General features: G+C 38.9%; 1 protein-coding gene across 1 annotated transcript; it reads right to left on the bottom strand.

Annotated features, from left to right (window-relative positions):
• Positions 1-643: 643 nt before the first annotated feature.
• On the bottom strand, positions 644-27,055 carry LOC590339. Its single transcript, XM_030993265.1, has 20 exons — positions 27,011-27,055; positions 25,814-25,873; positions 24,110-24,232; positions 19,264-19,475; positions 13,966-14,110; positions 13,154-13,279; positions 12,620-12,837; positions 12,072-12,219; positions 11,349-11,474; positions 9,512-9,720; positions 8,430-8,577; positions 7,757-7,911; positions 7,084-7,263; positions 6,350-6,497; positions 5,301-5,632; positions 4,638-4,812; positions 3,893-4,077; positions 2,918-3,073; positions 2,237-2,384; positions 644-1,032 (listed from the first exon to the last, which is right to left on the bottom strand). Exons 2-20 carry the CDS (start codon positions 25,863-25,865, stop codon positions 1,028-1,030), a joined length of 2,991 nt encoding a protein of 996 aa, XP_030849125.1. The 5' UTR covers positions 25,866-25,873; positions 27,011-27,055; the 3' UTR covers positions 644-1,027.
• Positions 27,056-27,911: the final 856 nt, after the last annotated feature.

A 27,911-nucleotide genomic window follows, 5' to 3' on the forward strand; every position in this document is an offset into this window, starting at 1 on the left:
CCAAACCATATGCAACATGTGGGGAAGAACAACTGCATTAAATACTAGTTTTAATTTAGATTCATTCAAGGTGCTTTTTAATCTAACGAGAAAGCTTACCATTTGTCATATTTTGTCCCAAAATATTCAGTGTGAATGTTTCATTTAATTTGCTCATCACGAATGACACCTAAGTACTTGAAATTGTCCACTTGTTAAATGTTGGTCTTTTGACAGCATGTATCGACTGTAAGGTAGGGTTGATGATATATACTAACAATGTGACAAATGTGTCAAATTGTTAGTACCGTCAATAAGACTTGGCCATGTCTGTCAACTTGGCATATCATTATTTAAAAAGCTGTAAACACAAACATCAAAATCACAAAATAATTAATACACTCTCGATTGCATATTATTGCAATGTTACGTCGTTACATCTCCCAAATTGTATAAGACTGATCTTCATTTAATCTTTACATCTTGAATTCACAAGATATGTATATATACTTTGTGACTATGCTTATAATAATAATAATAATAATAATAATAATAGTGAACATTTATAATGCGCCATGTCTGACAAAAATGACACTCCTTGCGCAGTTGTGTGGAAATTGTATAATTGTGGGCATACGACCATAAAGTAATTTAAGAAAGAAAGTAAAATACACATAAGTTAAAGTTTAACATACTTCAGGACATAATTTGCAATAATAGCATAATACAATACAAAACATATTACAATAATAAAAGTTATATAAGGGTAGTACAATGTAAGACATGATTAAACAAACTATATGTTGAGAACAATATAAGGACCCGGATGTCATTAATGTACTAGACTACCTTTACAGAAATGACATACAAATTATGCTGGAAAACAATACATATCCCAATAAAACCCTTGAAAGAATAGATTGAAGTTCAGAAAAATTCTACATCTTACTGTATCCATTTAATTAATGAATGAAATTGCTAATGATATCCATCGTCAGGTATAATTCCATCAATTGAGTCTTCTGATCAGGTCTGCTATGGGGACCATTCACACTAAAAAATAAACAGACATTTAAAATATTTCAAAGTTTACATATAGATGAATGATAAATTAATGAACTAGATTGACCACAAACTGTCTATACAGTAAACAGTAGTCTTTACTAGTTAAAGTACAAAGTAGAATACAGCTATGATTCGCAGTAGTTTAAAATTCTTTCGGAAATGAATGTTCTGGATTCAGACAAGAACCCCTTTTACTGGACAACATACCCACTAGGATGATGCACGATGGACATGTATCCACACAGACTACTCTGACTTGGTCTGCCATCCCCTGGACAAACTATCCATTAGGACAGTGCAACCTTGGACATGAATCCCCACAAAATACTTTGACTTGGTCTACCATCCCCTGGACAACCTTTCCACTAGGACAGTGCACCCTTGGACAAGTATCCCCACACAATACTCTGACATGGTCTACTATCCCTGGGCAACATATCCACTAGGACAGTGCACCCTTGGACATGTATCCCCACACAATACTCTGACTTGGTCTACCATCCCCTGGACAACTTACCATTAGGATGATGCATCCTTGGACATGTATCCACACAGACTACTCTGACTTGGTCTGCCATCACCTGGACAACTCAATTCAATTCAACCTACCAACTAGAATGATGCACCCTTGGACACGAATCCCCACAGACTACTCTTACTTTGTCTTCTATCCCCTAAGTCAATATCCCTATAGCGATTGATTCTGGACATCTATCTCTTTAGGATTTCTACCTCCTAGGGCAATGTACGCCTCCCCCATTCCCATCAGATATCTATAATTTAAAAAACCTGGTTGAACTTGACCTTAACAGGTGTCTGGTGCACACTGTCCAAAATTTACCCTCTGGGGACTGGTGTACATGCAAAGAGATCCTCAAAAGTTTAATCTCAACCCTCTCTAAAAAGAATAATGTGGAACCCCGCCTTTATACGTCAATTGCCTTCTACAAAACTAATTCTTAGATCCAACAACCCACTACACCAAATACCATATATCATATGCTAACCGACACCTTAACTACAATCCTTGAACAAGGACTATACCTAACCCTAACTTTGAACCTAACCTAAAATACAATGATAACCATAGCACTATACCTCTATCATTGGTGAAATTGCCCAGAGCAATTGTCGCCGGAGAAATTGAAGATGGAGCAAAAAATGTACGAGTAACACTCGTTTTAAAACTGACCTGTGAGAGGGCCTTCTCCGTAGATCTCCATACGAAGACTGATTTGGCCGGACCAGCTGACAGGCATCAAGCGGACATAGCGGCAGACCTGAGGCACGGGCAGAGTGCTGGTCACGATGGTGTTGCGGTCAACATTACCGGTGAAGATCTTCAATGAAAAAGGAAAATCAATCCTCTTTTGGATAATTATGACTCAAATGATTCTGCAGTTAATTGCAATCGAACTAAAGAGAATCTGATTAAGCATGCTGAAGAAAAGAAGACAAAAATTGCATCTACAGTACCTATCCATTTGTTTCTATATGAACTTATATTCTGGTTACATCAATTTCTGAGACACCTAGAAATAAAATGGAAATAAAAGAAAAGAAATACAAATTGAAATGGAATGAAGATTTTTTGCTTGCAGAGCATTTCTTGCTTAAGCATATCTACAAAAAGACAGTTGTTCAATCCTACCTAATAATTATTTCCTCTTATATATTGTGTCTATGGAAAAGTAAATAGAACACCTATCATGTATCTCTGTTCCTGAGGTAACGATTGCCTTTCTCTTTGAACAGAATGATTATAACATAAAAATAATCGAAACGTTTTCAAATCGATATCAAAATTCATCAAAGTTCTTTAAGAATAGAGTCAATGTCATATTTAAAATGAAAACTCAGAGGAAAAACCTACCCTGTCAGCTCCAGGGTTTGTACAGATGCCCTGCACGGTGTCAAAGGTCGTGCCATCAGTACTACAAGCCAGCTTGTAGCTTGTTATCCACTGGCTTTCATCTTGACGCCCTTGAGTTGCAACTGATATGATACGGTAAGGATCCAAAAGATCCACCTTGAAAAAGAAAAGAATTGGAGAAAGAATTCTTGATGTTCGTCCTCGTAATCATCTAATTTTGTAATCTCTATGACAAAATGTTTAACCAATGACCATGTTTTAAAATGTGACAAATATATATGATTTTTTTTTACAGTAATAAGAATTACTATTTTCTTTGCACCTATCGATGACATTACCTTGGATTTATTTTAACCCCATGTTCCTGGCTATACAGCTGGACTCCCCCTAACGGAATTATTTAAATAGGAAGTTCTCCAAATTCATGCTTGTATTATGGTTGTTAACAATATACACTAATTTCTTAGTAATATCAAACAATTATATTAATGCCCTTAAAAAGAAATAAGTGCTGACTTGGATGTAAAGAATCATGGAACTTTGGCAAAGTTATAGTAGCTTTACTTACAGAGAGGAGAGAAAATCTAGGAACCCATATGTCACCTCAAAAAGTGGCTAATAAAAACAATTTTAACAGTGTAAGTTAATGGTGCCACAGAAATGACTGGTGACTCTTACATTACTGACATGGTGGCAGCGTTGGAATATGAATCCATGCCATATAAATGACTGGTGACTCTTTCATTACTGACATGAAGGCAGCGTTGGAATATGAATCCATGCCATATAAATGACTGGTGACTCTTTCATTACTGACATGGTGGCAGCGTTGCCATATGAATCCATACCATATAAATGAATGGTGACTCTTTCATTAATGATATGGTGGCAGCGGTGGGATATGAATCCATGATATGAAATAGGGATTGCCTAAATGTTTCGTGTCTCAATTGGCCTTAAGATTCTTTTTCTTACCTGGATCCACTGGTTGGCATTGTTTACTAGTGCAGACCAGGCTCCACGCAGGCTCCCGACTCGGGCCAGGTTAAGACGACCTCTCTTTGCACCTTGGTCAGCATTAAACTCACTGGAAGCTGTCAGACTTGAATCTGGGATGACATTACTCTCTAGGCCCAGAGGGACATGGTCCTTCAAGATGGCTGTAAGTTAATGCATGATAATGTATAGCAAAATATAGGAAGTGGTGGTCAAGTAGGCAAATATGGGTGAATGGTCCAATCAGATGGACATCCAATAAGCCAGTCTGTAGTTACAATCTGGGCATGATCAGATAGAGGTCACTTGTAGAAAAGTGTAAGGCCCTCACCGAGCCAACTACTTGATATTTGCTCATTAATACACAAGCAAAGCATTCTATGTTCTACAGGTAGATGTATTGCGTTGAAAGGGAATCAAAAGCTATTGTAGGAGACTTATCCATGTTTTAAAACATCTGTGGATATATATGGATGCATGTCGAACCAGTCTACTTTAGAGGTAAGTGCGGCCATCCCTTGAATGGTGTCTAAACAAACAACATTAAAAAAACCCTTTTGGTATGGGAACACATGACTGTATGCCATATAAGTGGTAGGGTTCAAGCTACTACTGAATGTTAGGTATTAGGTGTTCGATTATTTATGGGGTTGAAATAAGGACTTTGGTTGACAAAGTGCTATTTTCATCAGAGCATGTTTCATAAAAACCTTCAATCCCTCACCTGCAACAGGTCCAGCTCCAAGGAGTTCCATACGCAGGCTGATGTGTCCAAACCACATAGTGGGTAGTACTCGGATGAAACGAGTAGTCAATGGAGGGGAAAAGTAGTTGGTCACTTGGGTGGTTCGGTCACTATTTCCAGTGAAGGCCCGAAGAAACGTCAAGTACGAAGAGTACTTCGAATGGTATGGATGAAATAATTTCGAGGAAAAAAATGTCAACACTGTATGCCTACAGACGGGAGGATCAATGACCTAGCTATAATGCTTAGACATCTACCCCAATTCCTACAATACCCCTGGTAGGAGGGCAATGGATGTATATCAATAAGAGGGTAGTCAGGGAGGAAAGAGTTTGCCTAAAGCAATTATGTCGTTGTCGTTTTCTAAGTGAAAATTATTCTGAGGGGGGCAGATAGTTGTCCTTGAGTGGTTTTAGGATGGTAATCTTGGAGTAGTTATCCAGATACTTTTAGTACCAGGGATCCACAAATATTTATGCAGCTTGTAACTGGAAATTTCTTTTTTGCTTTACAGATCTGTTTGGGTGACGATGTTGTGAAGTCAGTGATATTCCCCTCTGCTCTAACAATGTCAATAGTAATTGATCTCCATTGATGTTCTATTGTGTGATAGGTAGAGGGAAGGCTATTGTTGTACTGTACCTTTTCTTGCTGAGAGGCAGCAATTTGAATGATGTTGAAGTTAATTCCATTCAAGCTATGAGCCACATTATAGCTGGTGACCCACTCGTTAGCATCAGCCCGCCCTTGGGTGATGATTCCCGTTACACGATAGGTCCCCCTCAAGTCTACTTGAAGCCACTGACTTTGGTCCAGGGCGAGTGCAGACCAGCCGCCTTTAAGAACTCCGGTCACTGGAAGATTTAACCGAGCTCGACGTGGGCCAGTGTTGGAATCGTACTGCGTAGAAGCTGTCATGGCTCCATCAGGGATGCGGTAGTCCTCGAGTCCAAGCTTTTCAGACAAACCTGTCACTGTGATATGCATGCATAGTGATCAATTTTGGCTTATTTTGTGTTAATTCACACACGACATGGAACACCGCTGCGGTTTAAGGAAGGCAGGATATTTCACGTATAAATGATCACACAAGTATCTGCGTAGAACACATGTTAAGTGCCATACAACCTTACAAATGAATGAAGCAAACATTCGAATAAGTTTTCAACATTTTTAGAACAATTAAAAAAAATATAAGTCAACGTTAAGTTTACATCAAAGAGGACAAGTAATGAGGCTCTCACGCTTGGGTCCCTATATTATTTTGTTAAGCTGTTTGCAGGTTCTAGGAGTTCCCTTCTTCTGCTCTCCCTTTCTCTTTTTATCCCTGCATCTATCTTACATTCTGGATCTCAATGTTGCTACATATCATGTTCAAACCTCTCACTTGTCAATTTTAACGCAATACTTTTGTATGTTCTAAACAAATCCTGGATATGTTTAGATACTTGGACTCGACTACGTGTTGGAATAACGGCAGGCCATGGTTGTTAAGTTGTTCTATTCTTTACCATGCCGCCTGCTCAGGTGCACAAATTCCAAGAGGTGATTTTATTTGATCTACGAAACAAATTCAGTAATTATGCTTACTCACTTTTAAATTGTTTGTTTGTATTGTAATTTGGTGAAGCGTCAAATAAATGATATTAATCTTAATAATAATCTTCATAATAAAAGTCTCTTGAGCTTACATGTAACAGGACCCTGTCCAATGAGTTCCCATCTCAAGCTGATGTGGCTGTACCAAGTTACAGGATGGAGACGGATGAACCTAGCTGCCACAGGTGGGCTGATTCCATTTTCAATTAGGCTATCTCCATCAGAATTACCAGGAAAGATCTGTAATGTAACAATATAATAATAATAATAGTGGGAATAATTGATTTCAATTGAAAGATCGCAACTTGATATCAATCCCAACTCTTTATAATTCAATTTTCTAAATTAAATTCTTTGATTGGAACTTGCATAATGAAACACGAGAGCATGGCTATACCGGATAGCTGTGATTTGAAGTTTTGTATTGTATGTCATTACGCAGATTGCTTCACTCTAGTGATCTTCATTAATAATAATAATAGCTAGTTCTTATATAGCGCTTTTCAGGACCGAAGGCCCTCTCAAAGCGCTTTACAGATATATATATTATTACCCCGGTCATAGGATTCAGGCTTACCCGCACACAATGCATGCACATTCTCCACTCCCTGGGGAGCATTCATTTCTTAGTTGTCATGAGTAGAAATATAAATGTACACGTGTTTGTTGCTCCTTGTTCTTTTTCCACCTCTCTACCTTTCTGCTTTTTATCCCTCTATTTTTGGTCTTTCTTTCTCTCACTTGCTCTTCCTCTCATTCTCTATTTCTCTCTCTTTCTCTCTCTATCTCCTTTTCTGTCCCTGAATGATGTTTAAAACAGTCTCACCTTTGGTCCTCCATCACAGTTTTTCACCAAGGTCCAGTCCTTGCCATCGATGCTGTAGGAGATTTGATAAGACGTGACCCACTGGCGAAAGATAGAGCTCTTTCTGCCTTGTGTAATGACTCCGGTGACCTCAAATGCAGCCCGGAGGTCAACTTGTATCCACTGGTTCACATCATTCGTCTGTGGAATAGAGCACATCACAATGAGTGCATGGCCGGACTTTACCAATTGAACCAACTGATCTTGTGATTATATATGGTCGATATGATCAGGCATACTCTCTGACAGGTAATGTAAATATGCAGATCCTATATTATGGATGAGGTGGTTATTTCATTTTCATCACAAACAATTATGAAACATGATTGTTCTACACCTGTGACACAAAAGTGAGGCTTAATGGGCAGCTTTGCATAAGAAATGATGCTATCAATGCATCTCCATGAATGTGTGATTGGCACATGAAGTTCCATCAATCTATTTTTGGACTTTCCATTAACATATCTTCTCTCATGTACATGTATGCAGTTAAATTGTCAATACTTTACACAAAGGAAAACAAATGAACATATGGGAAAGCAATACTTAAGTCCGCTCACTACAAAAGCCTGAGAGTTCATGTAGCTTTGGAATATTGAGAGATAGGAAGGTGGGATGTAACCTATATACTCACGGATGCTGACCAGGCTCCCATTAGAACGCCCTCTTGTGGTTGATTGAGTCTAGAGCGAGCGACGCAGTGATAGTTGTCGTGACAAGATGACGCAGAGAGACTGGTAGTATCTACGCGACCATCTTCTATGCCAATCTTTCCGGGGACAGAAGAAACTATGATACATGAGAGGATTTTAAACTTTAATGCTAGAATCAACATGGTATCAATCTAGACAAGCATGATAATCTTCTATCTAATTTTTATCAAAATTCGGGATTCAAACTAGTATTAAAAAGTTCCTCAAATTTTTCTTGCAACACTTAAAAGTTGACTGTGAAGTCGTATGGAATTTCATAATTTTGTATATCGAAACAGAAATCCTTCCAGCAATTTTGATATCATACACCTAACATAATAATTTTAACTTTAAAAAATCAAAGAACCACATTGGTACTTGGTTTTAACGTTCTTTTTCTGCTATAATAATTGACGAGCAAAGTTGGAACTTAATCCCAAGGTGAGGATTCTCCACTTCTATTATACGGTTGGAGAACTGTCTCACAAACCCATGATCAATCCTGCCTCTTCTGATTGATGATACTTCAACAACTGTTTTGCAGAATGACTTCAGAACAGTATTACTTCAAAAGAGCATTTTATTTAATTTTCAGCCTCCACCCCTTGCCCTTACCATTGGTGGGCCTTATTCCAAGCAGCTCAAATCGCATGCTAATGCGATTATTCCAGGTTTGAGGAAGGATACGGACGTAACGAGCTGCGACTGGGAGAGGAAGCATGTTGGTCTCTGGACTATCTCTGTCGCTATTCCCTGTGTAGGTCTAAGAAATGAATATTGCAAGTCTTGTTATGATACTTGACCTTGTTTTTTTTAAATATTGGACAAATGGAATTTTAAATTTTAAATTGATATATTATAAGGCCAATCTTTCATACACCACAAGCAATTTTTTACTTTAAAATATTTAGGAATGACTGTTTTTAATAAAATAAAGGTCATTTAGTGAATAACTTGTGATGTCTCTTACATTATTTACTTTGCAATACAGTCACACATTTAACGTTTTGTGGGATGGACTTGGTCCAAAGAAATTGAATCATACTCACATATAGATCTATGTTTTTAGCAAGACAGCAACTGACGAATATATATATTTTTCATCATTGGTAATCAGCATTTGAAATAATAATAATATTCAGTTCTTGTATAGCGCATATCAAACTGTTATAACGCCCATATGCGCTTCCAAAGAGCCTTTTGGAAAGTATTACCCTAGCTTTAGCTCCGGCAGGCGTTAACAGCGCACAGTGCATTTCAAGGAATAATCCTACCACTTACCCATTGACCTCGCCTTGGTCGAGTGTGGCAAATGTAGATCTATGTATTGCCAAAGGCCATAAGTGCCGCGGCGAGACCTTAACCGTGGACCTTGTGATCCACAGTCCGGTGACGTATCCACTCGACCACGACATAACTTACATACGACATAACTACATAGCATGGGGCAAGACATTGAGGTGGTTCAAGAATCAAGGAATCAAGGGGGGCACGTACCCGTCTTAATTGGTGGATGTAATGTGAATTAACAATGAAGGCCATGCAATGGTATAGTGGTATACAGATTTGGTGCATAATGGGTCATATCGTCTGTATATTTCCACATTCTCCTTCCCCATCTAACCCTTACCCCCCCCCCCCTCCGCCCTCACCCACAAACACACTAGCTACAACACTCGGGAATCAAAATTACTTACCACATTAGCTCCATTGTCATCCACTACATCTATCAACGCTGCCTGTCCATCTGGTCTGTACTGAAACCTGAAACTAGTCACCCATTCATCTGTATCTGATCTTCCCTGAATCACAATCCCACTGAGTTCAAAGTCAGAAAGAAGGTCCACCTGAATCCATTGAGAGTTGTCGTTGGTTTGTGCAGTCCAAGCACCCGTCTTTTCACCACCTTCAAAGAAAGAGGTTTGAATGGTTAACCCTTTAGTTCTTGTTTATATATATTTGTTCATTCAAGCATTCTGTTCACTCTCCATTTTTACTCTGACGATTAAATTGGAAAGCTTATAAGAATAAAATTATATGTGGATTTAACAACAAAATCGCCCAGCCTTGCTGAAGTGAATTAAACATAATCGTGAGCTTTATTTGAATGCAAACAGATCTTCCTGCCATGGCATTTTTTTGATCAATATTACAAATTATTAAACATACGGGCCCCTTTACACAGAGAATAAAATCGTGTTTTTGATTATCTTTCTTTGATCATGTTCAATATTGCTTTTCCTCCGTATAATACGTCATTCCACAGATGGAAAATCAGCATGCAGTATCAATTGTTACCATATTGCACGCATGACCAAGAGCTGCATGTGCATGCTGGCTTCAATCGCTGTAACGTGGCAATAGACTGCCATAAAAACTAACCTTTAACAAAAGACCTGTATATTATGTAAAGTGCACTGCTAGTATTGCGTTCAAAAACGAATTTGTATTATAAAGTTGGATCATCTTTCAATTTGACTTAAGCCAAAAATTGTAATTAAGACTGGTCGAAACACTGTTGGATTTAAAAACTACCATAGCACTTTTTGTTTCATGAAGTGCATCATCACTGGTATTTGCTAAGTAAAAATAACCTTTACAATCATTTAAATAGCACAGTTTTTCAATTTGTATGAACAATAATAATAATAATGGTTTTCTTCTGTGGTATATCAGATATATTGCAATCAGCTAGCATGTCTTTTCGACTCGTGCAATATTCGCCAGCTGAATGCAATATATCTAATATACCCCTCGCTTAAAATATATATTATTTAAATGCTACTTCAATTTGAAATGTGAATAATAATAATAATAATAATAGTAAACATTTATAATGCGCCATGTCGGTCAAAAATAACACTCCTGGCGCAGTTTTGTGGAAATTATATAATTGTGGGCAGACGACCATCAAGTAATTCAAGAAAGAAAGTATTAACCCTTTGCTTACTGGAACCTGGTGGTCCCTGTGTTAAGTCAATGTGAATCAGATAATTCAGTAGTCGACGGGTTAACTTTCATGAATCAACTAAAGGTAATTAAATCATGCATATACCGTGTGAGTAAAAAAAAAAAGTTTACACCAAGAAAAGTGCCAATTATTTTAAAAATCTGCTATGAACAGTAAATTATTAAACATTTTATGAAAGAGTATTTTATCCCAAATCATTTGGTATCATTCTTGTGGGGTATGTTTTCACGCTATAACTATACGGTAATAAGTTGACGGTAGACACATGTATACCTCAAGACTTTGCAAACATTCGTACTGTAGTTAAATCAACTGAATAAAGGGATAAAACTGCCACTTCTCAACCAATGTTAATGGGTCTTCACTCTTCAGTAAAATGCATTGTTAACATATCAAAATACATCACAATTTTGATATTGAAAAATTTAGGAAAGAATCCAAAGCCTTTGCACAATTGGAATATTTTATTTAATACAAAAAATAATATTTTAAGTGAATAGACAACACTATAATAAAAAATTTGAACCCAAATCATATAAACATCATCATGTTCATGACCATACTTGCTACTTGATTGAGCCTTGCCCTGTCGGCGCAGGAATTCGTATCATAACATGTGCTTGCAGAGAGCTGGCTGTCTGCAATGTGGCCATCTTCCATTCCAAGTTTCATTGGCTCAAAACGATTACCTGATGGTAAAAAACAAAAAAAAGTTATAGGCTAATATTGGCAAATTTATCTCAAAGCTATTCTGAATCATTTATCATATAGACAAGTTTATTCAAATAATAAACAAATAAAAAAACAAACTAATGTGGGTCAGGACTATTTTACTAATTTTTCTTTGCTCATTATTTTGCACTTCCAACGAAAGAAAATTGGGAGATAGCATTTGTTTGTAGTCTTGAACACTCATTTAAAGTTTTGTTAGAATATTTTTCGTCTGTACCTAAATTCCAGATTGCCTTCAACTGTTGTACTAGTTATCATACACACAGCTGCCAACTTTCACCAAGGCATTCGAGTATGCTGATGGCTGAATTTATAATTTCTACACAAACACATTACAACCCTACCGAGACCAGATCATTAAAATTCAATATTTGTACAAAACCATGTTGAATTCTTCTCTAATTTGAGTACCAAATCCTAAAATCTGGGCTACTTGGCAGGTCAGATCCCAAGTCACTTGTATGATTTTAACAGTCACTTGGACAATAAAGTGCTACATGTATAGTGAGCGTTATTAAAGAGCTTTTGTCTATAATCTGAGAGATATAACTTACTTGCCACCGGTCCTTTTCCAAGAATTTCCAATCTCATACTGATATGACTATTCCAAGTGGTGGGATGAATGCGTAGGAAACGGCCAACAATTGGTCGACCAAACGCAGTTGTTATCTTACTGTTGTTATCAATGTTTCCATTGAACACCTGTAGACAAAACCATAACAGTTTTTATGGTGTTTAGTTCCTCTTAATGTCTTGTTATGTCATAATAGCACTCCAATAACTATATAAATCAACAAACATTTTACACAATTTATACAAAGTGACAAGTAGTAAATGTTTTAGATAAATGTTTCATGCTTTCTCACCAAGGCTCCTACACATGCTCTGGCGACAATTTCTTTGAACGATATTTCATAAAAGATCATCAAAGATATAGGGCTAGAGTTAGGGAGGGTGAATGTTAGAGTTAGGTTTACTGATTAGCCAAGGGTTGACGTTAAGAATTTTGGTTAGTTTAGAACATTGACCATGAAGCAATTGTAATTGAAGCATAATATGTACAATCTACTTTTCAGTAGAGCCTATAACCGGGACCTATAACTACCTTATCATATCCATCACATCCATCACAAGTCTGGATGATTTTCCAGTTTGTGCCATCATCACTGTAGGACACCTTGAAAGCGGTGACCCATTGGTCAGCATCTTGTCGACCCTGTGTGATAACTCCAGTTAAGATGTAGAAGCTGTTGAGATCCACCTGCAACCACTGGTTGACATCGTTAGTGAGTGCTGACCACGCCCCGCCTCCAACACCACCTGTTATGGAATGAAATACTGTCAATCACCATTGACCTTTGAAAGGTCAATAGAAGACGTCTTCACAGGATTACAGTTATTAAAATACTCAAGGTATCAGTGATGTGGTATACTGCTGGATTAAAGCTCTTTAATCTCATATCATCTGCTTACCACCAGCAGGGCATTAGCTCATATTGGTGGGAGCTCAGTATAATAACCTTGCCTTGTCAGCAGATCCCAAAACAGCATTACTGATATCCAGTGGGAAGCTAACACCATTGTATTAATTACCAACAACAAAATACAAACAAAATTAAGCTTTTTCTAAACTCACTAGCGACAGTGTCCAGACGTGATCGTTCTGGTCCGTGGTTACCATCGTACTGGGTTGAGGCTGTGATGGCACTATCAGGAATTTGCTGATCTTTCATACCCAAAGATTTCTGGAGCCCTTCAATCTCTGTTTAAATGAAGAGAGAGAAAATACAAAACAAGTATGTTTCCTTTGTCAAGCCGCATCGATGCGATGGTATAAGTCACGGCAATAATATTCATGTATCTCTTTCTCTCCAAGCATACCTCTAACAAGCTTCTAGAATGATGTGTTTTAATTACAAAATGTTTGTCTTGCGGTGGCGAATTATACATTCTCAACTTGTCTGTGTATGAGAAGCCATTGTAAGCCCCCCCCCCCCCCCCCCCACTCCAAGGTGTCATATTCGAGTATTTAGCACTTGACCTGAAATGCAAAGATCGTCGGTTCTATCCCCGACATGGCATTAATCTACATTTTCCTCTCCATACCCAAGAGAGAAATGGGGACCTGGTAGGATGACAAAAATCTTTCTTTTTTTAAAGTAATTGCCATATGCCCTCAAGGTGACCATATGGTAGGAATACTCACGAGGGAGTGGAGATGGTGCACATTGTGAGTGTATTCAAAGACCTGGGTACTATCTATGAAGCGCTTATAATAGACACAGTATTTCATATTATTAAAGCGCTATTATATTTGAATCTAGACTTTTGTTATTTCCCTTTCATTATCATCATCCATATACTTTACCAACACAGTATCCTTTTTGACTGAATTTATAACAAAAATGTAACAAAAGCAGCCATAATAAAATGATTCAGTGAACCTACTTGATGCAACAGTGCCAAGAATTTCAAATCTCATACTGATGTGTCTCCTCCATGTCAGAGGTTGAATCCTGATAAACCGAGCTACAACGGTAGGAGAAAAGTCATTTGTAACAACGGTTTCCATGTCCGTATTTCCAGTGAAGACCTAGGAGAAACAAAATTGCTGTTAACGTTGATCTTCAGGACAGTGTATATGATGACTCTACACATCCGGGTGGAAAATAGGTTGTCACTAACTAATGCATATGGAATAGACGATTTAGTAGAAGAACAAAAATGATATAGAATGATTCAGACCAGTGATAATGGTAAAATAATGTTCTTAAGTATATAACTGTGAAAATATGTACAATAACAGATCTAGCCTTTGAAGACACGCTGGCGTAAGGGGAAAGGGGGGGGGGGGGTTCCAATTAATCATTAGGTGGATGACATGTGAGATCAAACAAATAATACCTGATTTTATTATTTACTATATGGATCTATGTATCTACCTATTATTTGCTAGTTTCCTTAAACTACGCAGTTTTCGAGAACTTAAAACGTCACATTCGAGCATGCCCCACATCAGTACATCGCCTTCCCAGGGTCACGTGCGGAAACGCACGCCCGCCATCATCCTCTTTAACAAGCCGTCTGAGACAACGCTTGATATGTTGCTGGGCAAGGATAGGGGACTTAGGGAGCGACATAAGGTAGATATATAGATTTAAAGAGTAAATAATAAAATCAGGTATGATTTTTCTGACTTACCACAATTAATCAACGTATCCATCTACTATTTGCTAGACTAGCACAGAAAAGTCCGAGTGGCATGTCCCAAGTGAAAGGGATTAATGGGGATTTATGGCAGACGATGCTTCTCTCAGGGACGAAGTCGCGAACATCAAAAGGAACGTCCATGAAATAAAAGCAGGTAAAAGAATTGGGAGACTGCCAAAAGGTGGCCCTCAAAATATCTTCCAGACCAATACCTTGAAAAAGAGCCCAGGAAGTGCTGATGCTCCATGCATCATGACCTCGACGATCCATCTGGAAATGGACGCAGAGGAGAAAGGTTCTCGGGTAATGAGGAAGGGCTGTCGTCCTTACGATAACTCTTGGTCCTGTCCAATTACAATTGTAATGCCCTAACCGGGCACCAAACTTTGCCCTCCACAGTGACCGAGAAGAGGTCAGAGAGAGAGAAGGCTGAGAAAACCTCAACCGGCCCTGAGGAAACAGAATGGTTCTTTGCAAAAAGAGGATGGCCTGGGTCTAACGCCCTCTCCCGAGGGAAGGCACTTGCCCCAAGAGAGGAAGTCTGCTATCAGGTTGTCCTGTCCGGGAATGTAGGAGGCTATCAGAACAATGTTGTTGGCCCGACACCACCTCCACAGCAGGGCGGCAAGAGAGTTCAGGGAAGCTGAACGAGTCCGCCATGCCGATCGATATAGGCAGCCACCTTGGTGCTGTCCCTAAAAGACCAACACGGAGCGCCCCACAATCGCCTGCCTGAGACGATAGAGCGACATGAACGCCGCCAGCACTTACAGCACATTGATATGGAGGATGGTGTGCAAATGAGACCAATCCCCGGAAACCATCTCGCTCCCGCAATGGCACCCCCAGCCCGAAAGAAACGCATCCATCGTGAGGGAAACTGACGCAGGGCTCAAGCGTCCGAGAAAATCGTTTGAATCCTGTCGTGGCTGGGGCGAGCGATCTCGTTCGGGATATCTAGCTCCGCACCCAAGTACACTGGGGTACGCGAGGGGGCAGCTCCAATTTATCCTAGTTTACTAGTAAGCCTAGCTCCTGTGTAGCCAGGAGCAGCTGGCACAACTGACCAGAGCCAGTCTCCTAGCTTAACGAAGAGTCGGAGGCCGCGAGCCGACACTATTCAGGTAAAAACGCAGGGGGGGGGGTGGTCTAAGCCTAAAATTCATGGCACGAAACTTGAAGGTTTCGCCCTGGAAGGGGAATCCCAGGGGATCCCGGGAGCGTTATTTTTTTATGCGGCACAGATTGGGGCATGGCGCGTGTTAAACCTATGGGAAGTACGTTCTTTCCCTTCTGAATAGTGTCTGCACGTACGTGAGACTAGTCATGTTCGCTAGCGCATTAGCGCTGCGAAGAAGTTTGTTTATCCATCGCGAACTATGTGCTTAGATAACATTTCTCTTCGTTTAAGTTAGTTATGTTTTATTGACTAATTATTGTGATGTTCTCCTTATTGACGTACTGCCTCCTCTTCAGATTTACAATTTCATTTTAATTGTTGATGTAATGATTTTCCATACGGTAGTGGATTACATGTCACACTATTAAAAACAGACCTCTACTACTAGTACGCACACGGTACGCACACGAACACTATTAGTCTGTAAATAAAGACCCCTTTAAAAAAAAAGCCCCAATCTGTGCCGCATAAAAAAATAACGCATCCCGGGAGCGGGGATGGATTGGGATGTAAAAGTAAGCGTCCTTCAAATCGAGCGAGACGACCCAGTCTGTTTTCGCTCGATTGCCAGCAGGATGGACGCTAGCCTCCCCTTTGGAAGTGTACTGGGGGACGTACGTATTGATGACCTTCATGTTTAGGATCATCATTAATTTCCTGAGCGTTTTTGGAATCACAAAGAACGGGGTGAGACACAGATATGAGTTTTCTCTCACCCCCTCTATAGCGCCCTTCTCCAGCAGCAACTGTATCTCGGCCAAGATATGCTGCTGGTTATGGGCGGACAAATTAGTTGGCGGTCGGATACGGATCGCGCCGTGCGGGATGGGTTTGGGAGTCTTATGCGGAAGCTGTCTCGCACGACGGAGCGCAGGAATGCGTCTTCGGTAACAGCTTCCCAAGCGGGAAGAAAATAGTGAAGCCACCCGCCTACTTTGTGTTCCACTGCTCGGGGCGGACCATCAAAAGGCCTGCTTGTGTTTGGACAGAGACTTGCCGCGGGTCTGACGCCACTCCGCAAGGAGCTCCTACCGAGAGCAGGCCCATGGCCACTCCTGGGATGTGAAGCGATAGGTGCCGCCACGCGAGGTAACGCTGGGCTGATGTGCGGCGGGAGGTGCTCATGCCTTAGGCTTATGTCCATAAAGTTGGGCCGGTTGGCGAGGGCGAAGTTGCTTCGCCATCTCCGCTGTTTCCCTTTCAAGAACAGTGCAAATTCCCTCCTGGAGCTCGTGGTCTGAACGGCGGCCCCAGCGTGCTGCGACCACAGATATCCTGTAAAGGCGAGCAAGATCTCATCAAACACAATACCGTCAGACTCGGAAATCTCAAATTCGCAAGACCTGACCCTGGGGCTGATAAGTGACCCCAGGTATGCGGTGAGCAACATGCCAGATCTGGCCTGGGTCTCAAAGTCACCTGCCCGTTTATCCTTGGCCGTGTAGGCCTGGCTCTGAAGTTCAGGTCAAGTCTCAAACCCACATAGGAAAATTCAGGTGAGAATGACTTCAGTTGGAAAAAAGCCAAGCAAGTCGTGGGGTCGGAAGGCGTAGAGACGCTTCTTAGGAGCCCCAGATGTAGACCATTGTTCAGCTACGCCCTTGGAGGCTAGCTTGAGGCCGTCCGTCAGGAGGATTCCCGTGGAGGATGTCCCTTGTCTGAAGAGAAGGGAAGCCTGGGCTGCATCCGGTTGAGCCGGTGTGAATGTCCCGGTCAAGTATTTCTCCAGGAGATCCTGAACGTCGACTGTCAAACCACGAGGGGTTGGGGGCCGTGCTGGCTAGTGACTCAACAACAGAGTCACCATCCTGATCCTCGAAACCAGCTACCACAAGCTCACAGTCTCCTCGCCGGGAGGGGAGCCAAGCACAGCTGGGAGAGGAGGGGCATCTCTGGCTAGGCGGCTCTGAGCCTGCCGGGATCGACCATAACCAGGTTCTAAACTAGTATGAGAAACAGGATCCTGAGGATCGGGTACCTGTAAAACAGGGCTGGATACCTGAAGGTGAGATCCGGATCTCCGAATAGGCGATCAAGGGACAGGGTTGAACCAAAGAGGTTTGGTCCAAACCCGGTGAACCAGGACCTGGTTGAACCGGGTCGGGGTTCGGGAAGTCGATTCCAAGGACCAAACAGAGTCCGTCGGGTCCGAGGAGGGGTCCGTACCACCATCGGCAAGCTGCTAGGATGGGGGCTTGGCCCATTCGCTTTTCTCAGCAAAGTGCTTCAAGTATTTGAGAAGCTCTGCTCGATTGACCACCGCGCCACTGCAATCATCCGTCTGTGACGAGGGGGCGGGGGGGCAGCTTGCTCCTGAGCGACTGTGGCTCCTGAGCGACTGTGTAACTCAAAGTATATGGGTCCCTGGCTGGAGCAATGCCAATGATTTTGCTGAGGTGGGAGTCAGAGGTCGTAAAACCAACGGCTTCCTTGAGCGGGGCTCGAGTGTACGTTGTCGGCGGTCCGACGATACTCTTGTCAGTTGGCAAAAAGATAACCCCCTTGCTGGGATCATGGTTCCCAGCAGTAGATGTAATGCCGAGTCCGGCAGACGCCGGGTCATTCCGAGAGCCGCTATCTGCAGCGGTCCCTAACTTACCCAATGCCGACACGCTCGCGGAGATAATTCCCGAGCCAGACGTCGGCTTCACACTCAGACCCCCGCAAGCTAGTGTTGCACGGTTCATCAGAGATGAACCCAAACGCGAACAAACCAGGTGCGCCGCAAGCTGTGCCCAGCGAAGCGGCGAGAGCTATGCTTTACAGCTGGTGGAGAGATGCTCTGTCTTCGTTACGGTCGTGAAAGGGATAAATTGCAAAACAGAAAAGAAAGCTGATTTTCTGCCTATATTAGTAAAAGAAATTTTACCGGGAACCGTACCACCAAAATAAATACAATTATAAGGTGGATGGAATTGATAAGAAAAGCAAATCAAAACCAAAAAGGAGAAAATTCTCGAATTTTAGCAGAAGTGACTTAGCTCTATTAGACTCTCTCGGCATGCGAGAAAAAAAAGAGGATGGTGGCGGGCGTGCGTTTGCGCTCGTCACCCTAGGAAGGCGATGTACTGGGGTATGGCATTCGCGAATGTGACTTTTTCAGTTCGCGATGGCTGCGTAGTGTAGAGAAACTAGCCAATAATAGGTAGATACATTGACTTATTGTTGTAAATAACATCTCTTTAGTTCATCAAAAGAGGGGTCAGGTAATATTTTGTTTCACATTCAATTTTCATCACGCCCTCTCTCTCTCTCTCTCCCTCTATCCTTTCTGTCTTTTCTGCTAGAGGAGCGGGGGGGGGGGGACTGGCCAGATACCTGAATACCGACTTCATATGCTTCCACCTATAGCTCACCTTACTGCCAGCCATAATAGCATTCTGTACAGCAGTCCAGGTTAGTCCATCAATACTGTACAGCACCCTGAATGAGGTCACCCACTGTGAGTATTGCACATTGCGACCTTGGGTCATGACCCCAGAGACCTCATGCAACTGCCTCAAGTCTGCTTGGATGAACTGGTCCTGGTTGAGTGTTCGTGCACTCCATGCGCCCGACTTTACACCATCTGAAAATTTGAAAAGCAGTGTTATCATTTTGTTTTTAAAAACTAACTTTATTGTCATTATTGCAAAGGTGAAACTTTGATTGGACAAGGTTATTCAATTCATTTATTTTCCAATTTCAATTCAATTCGTTTTATTTCAATGATAACAGCATAGAATAATATATAAACAAAGTAACATGAAACAATCATAATCTTAAAATTCTGGAATTCAGAATTTGGAGACTGAAGAGGAAGTTTGAAAAGCTTGTAAAGTAATAGTCCCCTGACATAAATAATAAATAACAAGAATACATGATTGTACACGTTACCGAAACAATACAAATATATAAATAAGATACTACACAGTATAGATACTCACCGGTGAACACACACACGCACACATACACTCACGCACACACCACACACACACACACATGCATGGTACATTGCAAGGAAAAAAGGGTAAAAGAAAGAGTTAAGGGATAAAAAGAAGAGACCAACTGTCTCTTTAATAGAACCTGAAAGGATGATATAGTTGTGTATAATGTTAGTTTATCAGTTAAAGCAAATACGGGGAACATTATGTCAAAAAGAGTAAAGCATTATCTGGGTAGAGACCTTTGGATAATGATATTTGATACATGAACGAGTATTAGATATTAAAATGAACTGATCTATTAATGATAAACATTTGGCAAATTATTTTAGGTAAATAATCATAATAAACATTATACATCATAATAGCACTTTGAATTTTATGTATATCATAAATAGTGAGTGTTTTTAAAGGGATGGTTGAGTTCTATTGCAGAGGGCGCTACACAAAATATTTGTTGTGAGATAATGAAAAACTGAGTGTCAAATTTGAAAGAACATACAATTTAAATGACAAATCATCTTTGTTTTATCAAAATCGGTTCAGAGACGGCTAAAATATCCATAAATATAACGATTTCTTATACTTGTGTAGGGTAGGTGTGGGGAAGTTGAAGATTATACAGAACAAAATGGTGAGATTTATCAACTGTTCTGGTCCAAGAACTCATGTTGGCTATAGCGAACTTTCTAAAGCTGGTTTTCTTGAAGTCGACCAAAGATCAAAACAACTCGCATTGCATCACGTGCATAAAATATATCATACTAGGGCGAATCATTATATTCGATCCAACTTCGATCTTGTTACTGACGTACATGATTATAATACAAGAAATAGACGATTCAACTTTAACTTACCAGAAAGAGTAGGTAGTATTGGAAATTCGTTTTATTACAATGCCATAAAACATTGGAATTCCCTTCCCAATGGTGTAAAAGAAATAGGAAACTATGATCATTTTAAGAGGAAATTAAAGGAATACCTAATACTTGACAGTCAGAGAAGAGAAGTGAATGACATGTTATATGATTGAAATTGTTATTCTTCTGTCGGTTCATACTTTTTCATGTTGTATATACTTATGTTTTCGTACGTTATAGAAATTCTACAAATTCATCATTATTTTCCTCTTCTTCCTTCTCCTCTTTTTCTTCTTCTCCTTCTTCTTTTTCTTCTTGTACTTAATATCATTTCTATCATCAGTTTAATGTTGTTATTATTATCTTTAATAAGTAGTTCTTTTAATTTTCTTATCTGTCTGTAAATATTACTATTTTAATTTATTAATTGTATACATGTCTGTAAGGGACCCCACTGGAAATAAGCTCTCGAGCTTTCGTGGGTTATCCTGTTCAAGCTGACTTATTTTTGATCTGTTATTATTGTATATTGTTGTATATTGGAAGCTTGTCGAATAAAAATCAATCAATCAATCAATTGGAGACCTTCAGCACATTTGCATAATTTACATAAACGTGACAAATTTTACACGTCATACATGAAGTTTTGATGTAACTGATTCATAAGATAACAATGATTAATGACGTCATCACCAAAGGTCTGTCATTATCTACATGTGTTGGTAATAAGGGACAGTTCCAAATCAAGACATTTTAAATACAATTTGAATGAAAATGGGATTATTATAGTTAGTTCAGACACTTTTCATAGCGCTTAGAGACTTCGGTGATAAGTAACGTTTTTATTATTTTTTTTTGTTTTGTTGTTGAAAGAGATATATCAAGCCAATGACCTTACCTTAATTTTAAACGATTTTAATACAATGTGGCCCAAAATATTTCTGAACATGGACAATTAACCAATCAGCATCAGGTTATTGACTGTCCTCGGCATACTCGAAATTCACAACAAACGACCCCCATCTTGGACCTGGTGTCCCCCATGGCCTACACACATTTCTGATCAGACACCATTCATAATGTGCATTGCACCACCCATTCACAGCACAAATTGGCCATAAGTTTTATGTGATGGTTGCCACACTTCATAAATTTCCTTTTTAAACTAACTTTTAAGAGCCACCCCTAGATATATGCATACACCACAACTTTCAGTGAGTTTTGTTTGTTTGTATATCAGAGCAAAATTTTACGATCAAAATTTGTTACCTTGGTCAATTTTGCCAATTTTCTCGGAGAAAGAACGCATTGTAGTCTTCGAAATGAATTGGATATATGCAGTAGTGTTGTTAAAGGCCACAAATGGCGATATAGCAATATTGGAGCCAACACGGACAGACAGTGATAGGTTCAAGCTTGGTGGTCTCCAATTCCCTACGGTCTCCAATTCCTAACACCTACCCTACCACCACAAATATTAGATAATTTGAAAAAGCCGTTGTAAAAAGGCCTTTTACGTCGTATTTCAGCCAATGCCCTTGGCATTTTCGTGTTGGTTATATAACGCACAACCAACCGGCCTATGTATTGTTATTTTTAATTAGATAATTAATTAACGGTCACCGTGTTTTTTTAAAGTGGAGCTGAATTGGTATGATTGTATCGGCTAAATTTCACACATGTTGGGTTCTAAAATTACCTTCATAGCAATTTTAGGTTCTAAAAGGGCACTAGAATAATAGATAATAATAAGAGCAATAACCATGCACTTTGAAGGCAGTTGCGGTCTAAAAACAGAACTCAACTATCCCTTTAAGCGATAAAACAGGGGAGGTCAATGAACTTGATAATGGAAGTTTGTCTTAAAGCTTTCTTTTGAAGTTTATAGAGAGGTTCTGGTTTAGTTCTCCCCACACCGGCCCAGGTGATATTACATTAATGTAAATAAAGCAAAATTAATTAGCAAAATTCAATGCTTGGAAACATTCGAAGTAATTATTATTATAAATTACAAAACGCTTAAATACGCCCCCGACAAAGCACCTGAAAAGCTCTCCGATCGCTGCTGAGATGTGTGACGTCACATGTTGAACATGATTTGCACATTAAGCGGACGATGGCCCATGACATCTCACAAATTATCAGTGCCTGTTTTGTGGCTTCTCTTTAGTTATTTCTCTTACTTTACTATACCCTCAGGTTAAATTTGCAATCGATCGCCTCACTCTAAACCCCGCGCATGGTATTATTTTGATTTAAAATGCAAGGTTAACAAAAATAAAGGAATTCTTCGCTTGGAAAAAAAAAATCACACCATTGTAATGTCAGCTTCATACGCCGCGGTATGTCAAGCGTTTCAACAGGGAACAAATGCCGGCCATGCTATTATTCCGGTTTTTTTTTTAATATTTGAAAGTGCTTTTTTACTTTATTATTAATTAACCCCTATCCTGTGTCTTTAGAAACATAAGAATTTAGTAACCAGAATCGGTTTCATATCTCTTTTTGAATGGTGTAAAATTCCATCACATTTATATACACTAAACTCATTATAATTTGAGAAATAATAGCATTGCAATTCAATGTTCATTCTTTATGGGATGTTGTCTGCTTGGGCAGGATTGGTTCATATTGTGACGGCACTAAAACATCGTTTTTTTTCCGGCGATTCTCTCGCATATCCCAGATGCTATGGAGGTGGTTTTATTTGTATTTTTATAAAGCACCCGATATTTAGTTGACCTAAAAAGTGTACGATGGCCATCTGTTAGATTACCAGTTTCTAGTGATACGTTAATGCCATATTTGCCATATTTGTGATTTTCTTTCAAAAAGGCACTTTAACTACTAGTAGGCGGGGTATGGCTTAAATTTCACGACTCATATTATATATTATTCATATTCAAATTTATTGTCCAATGATTGGAAATTTGTTTCATTTGCATGTCAGTACAAGGTTACACATTATAAACATCAATAAGATACATATGGGTACAGAGTAGAACATTTAACTTGGACATAGGTAACAACAAATGCGATAGTTCAACATGCAGACTAAAATTCGATTCATAAATTAAGTAGTTAAATTCAGTTCAAGTTCGGATTAAATTCATTCGCAATTCAGATTAAATACAATTAAAATTTAAACCGATTCAATTCGTAATTCAGATCAAATCCATTTCAAATCCCGATCACATTCAGTTCGTAATTCAAATTAAAATATAATTAACAAAATCAAATCACATTTAATTTATACCTCAATTCGACCTCACCTCATATATGCATACATGATGCCCACACACACATACACAATGATGCCCACACACACATACATACATACACCCCTTCACAAACATAAATTCAACCTTACATTACATACATCAACTAAACAATCAATCATCTATTCTGAAATGTCTTACCCCTTAGCTGGTTGAGTCTTGCGCGGTCTGGGCAGTAATTTTCTTCATAACAGCTACTAGCCGTGATCTGTGCGTCCGTGATCCGTCCATCTTGCATTCCCAACTGTTCTTGCGCTGATGAGGCTGAAATATTGAATAGAAATACAGTATTATGAGTTACATGAGAATGGTAGTCCGGCAGCAAGCATATCGTTAATTGCCAGTGCTTCTCGCAGCTAACACGAGTATCATGGATACGCTGCGCTGTTTCTTCAAGTCTTCGTTGACTTTATTAAACCAAAGCTGGTGAACTTATAGATCTTGATTGTACAAGCGAATTACGTTTTTACACGCAAACTTTTTATATTACAGCCATCTTGGGAACCACAGACGTATCGCATTGGTTACTAGATGAAAAACAGCAAGTCAAATGCTGATTCTTACGCTCATAAATCCATAAGAATGTGTAGTCGTCGGGTCCAGCACGTGTACAGTGCAGGCCATGGCCATGGCCACAGATTCCTAGCTCTGATCTATCGGACTTGAACAGCGTGAAATATAGACAAATTACTTTCGTATGGATTATGGGAAGTGCATTCAACCGTTGATTGGTCCATTGACATTGAGATTGCTTTTATATGCTTAAATTTGTGGAAATAATTGAAGTACTATAGTCCGGCGCCCAGCGGAACGGCCGTAACATTGTGTACTTTTTCCCCATAAAAGTATGAAAATTGGCATAATGTTGATAAGGTGTACATGTATAGTCTACCACTCAAAATGCACATCCCGCAAAAGACATCAATTAATTTGGGATCACATAAGTGACTTATTCATCAGGTTATCTGATCATTTGTGTACGTATGTGATATGACAACTTATATTATATGCTAATCAAGAAAAATAAAAATCAAAGGCCAGATTTGCGGTGTGTAACAAAAATTTGAAATACAGATAGTTCTTTTATAACCCGATATTCTGAGTAAATCACACTTTTATGTTTCATTACGCCATACATAATATATATGTGTAATATCCAACATTCAAATGTGCATGTTTATTGACCTGGTTTAGAACTTAAAAATAAAAATTAAATTAAATCAATGGGAAACTCCTTATCAGCTAATACATACTTTTTTTTAGATAATGATCAACACAGGGTATTTTTCTTTCATCATGGATTAAATTAAATTTCTTTTTGATATATAACAATATCAAAGAAGATTTCCTCGCCTCAAATAATTTTTTTGAATAAAGGGCCATCTTTTGTATCGAAATCCATTCAACAATTGGTTGTAGAATACGTTGTTATGTTTTTTCTTGCGGTTTTCTCTCATGAGTGCAAGATGAAAACCTATAATTATTTTGTTGGTTATTCACTGCTATTATTCGATTATAATTGTATACATGCAATACTAATTATCAGCTTCAGTTTTCCTGAATAACTCCATTTTATCTAAAGGACTTTAAAGGGTGAAAATCTACAATTTATAAATTTAAAAAACTTATACTTTGCTTGCTCGACGATCACTTCATGAGGATTTCTCATCAAAGAAAATATTATACGCATGCTAGTAATAATATTTCTTAATTCAATATCATGTATTTTGGTAATCATTATTTTTATTATTATAACATGTTATCATTATTATTAGCACTATTGTCATCAAGCAACTATCAAACGTTGAATCTCTACAAAGATTATTGAAAAGAACAACAGCTTACCAATCATCATCTTGACAAGGAGAAACACCAAAACCACCTTAGCTGTCGCCATCCTGGTACCTAAAATACAAGTTTCATAGTAATTAGAACCTCATCAACTTCATCATTAGAGTCAATATCATTCGCAACCTCGAATGCTCACTAAAAATGATTTCATCGAAATCTGTTATCCAAATTATTTTGTCTTTAAAATTATTCTCACTAGCGTACCTGTTTAATTGCAAATAAACAATTAAATAAATCAAATGAATAATTAATGAAATGAAATATGCGAGAATTTTTTTTTAAAGTGGTGTTGGGGGATTCTGGCTGCTATTTATGAAATTGTACTGAATTTAATCAATCGTAGCACTCAATTCTCCGTACTTTGAACCTTTTTTTCTTCAATGCTTTACCTCTGCGTAAATCAAGCTAGATTGCATAGGAAAATATAATGAGAGGGTTTTGAACAACATAAGATATTGAATGAAAATTCTTCAAAAGATCTATTACATAGAATTTCATCATGTTTACCTGATGTTACCCAGTTAGATCTGGGTAATATTGGAGCGCCTTGAGTACCCTGCATAATGGATATACGAGTACTACGTACGTAGTATACAAATATACACTGCCTTAAGAGGTTCTGGTTAAAACTATGCGCAAGAGGTGACTCCAATAGTACTATTTGCTGAAGGGCGCAGCCCCGAAGCAAATGGTACTTTTGGAGTCACCGAGGCCCATAGTTTAACCAGTACCTCGAATAGAAGACATGGTATATTTGTTTTATATCCTGCATCAAAAAATTGATTTAAAAAAAAAAAAAAAAAACACCATTTTTGGGAGAAAACAATTTTAGAACTCTAAAAAGATTTAAAATATTTTGTTTTCATTAAATTAAGATTTGAAATTTCTTTTTTATTAAATTAACACCAAAAAAAAAAAAAAATCACATTTTTTTTCAACTCCCAAATATTAAACCAAAATAGTACTCTTATATAGTAGTTTCTAAAAATAGGTCAAATATTTCTGGTCATGTGACGAGCTCTCAACCAATCAACAGCCAACAAATTTCTGATGTAGGATATAATATCAAATATTGATTATTAAATAGAAAAACTGGAACTTATTTAGTGATAACTTACATTTAGCACAGGTTGCGGCAGGTTCCTTACTCGGTTGCTTTTAACTGACTCTAAAAGTTTACGGGCGACTCACCTTTTGACAACCCTCTGAAGCTCACTCCAAAGTGTGATTAAAGTTAGACTTCAGAACACTCGTATTTATACATCTAATAGCTCCGGTACATTTGCTCGCTAGATCTGCTGAAACGCATATGTAGCTCGCTCGACGTCACTACCAAACTAGCCAATCAGCTGCCAATGACGTCATATCGTATGCGGCGGCAAAAATAGAATGTTAAAATATCGAGAAAAGGAATATTTCTACTCGCAAACTAGTTAGCTTTTAGGATGAAAACTCAGTCATTGCTCGCTAGATCTGCTGAAACGCATATGTAGCTCGCTCGACGTCACTACCAAACTAGCCAATCAGCTGCCAATGACGTCATATCGTATGCGGCGGCAAAAATAGAATGTTAAAATAACGAGAAAAGGAATATTTCTACTCGCAAACTAGTTAACTTTTAGGATGAAAACTCAGTCATTGTGATCTAGAATTGCATTGAAGCTCTCAGGATAGAATGGTTTACGTCGTATATTAATCCTGATGTGCATTTTGCAGATAAACTCTCAATTTTTTTAGAATGTTCCAGCTTGTTGCAAGAATTATGCTGAGCAGTCACAAACTAAGCCAAAATATATCGTACGCCACACTCGTCATATAGGCTATGCATGACAACAAAAGCCCTTTACAACAATCATTGATATTCAATGAGTAAACAGTTAGTAAAATAAACATACCAAACTATATAATACTATGAAATACTTGGTTGAAATTAGGGGAGTTTAAAGTGGTGTACAAATGCGCCCCTTTGTATTAATCGAACATTCCAATACGTCTCATGAATATTCATACATTTTGCTTTCCTCAGCAAAACTAAAATATCTTGAATGGGAAAAGTACGGTGGGGGGGGGGGGGGAGGGGGGTTGTCATGAT

This window comes from Strongylocentrotus purpuratus, unplaced genomic scaffold (assembly GCF_000002235.5).
Source record: "Strongylocentrotus purpuratus isolate Spur 01 unplaced genomic scaffold, Spur_5.0 spur5_scaffold_20, whole genome shotgun sequence".
NCBI classification, from domain to species: Eukaryota; Metazoa; Echinodermata; class Echinoidea; order Camarodonta; family Strongylocentrotidae; genus Strongylocentrotus; species Strongylocentrotus purpuratus.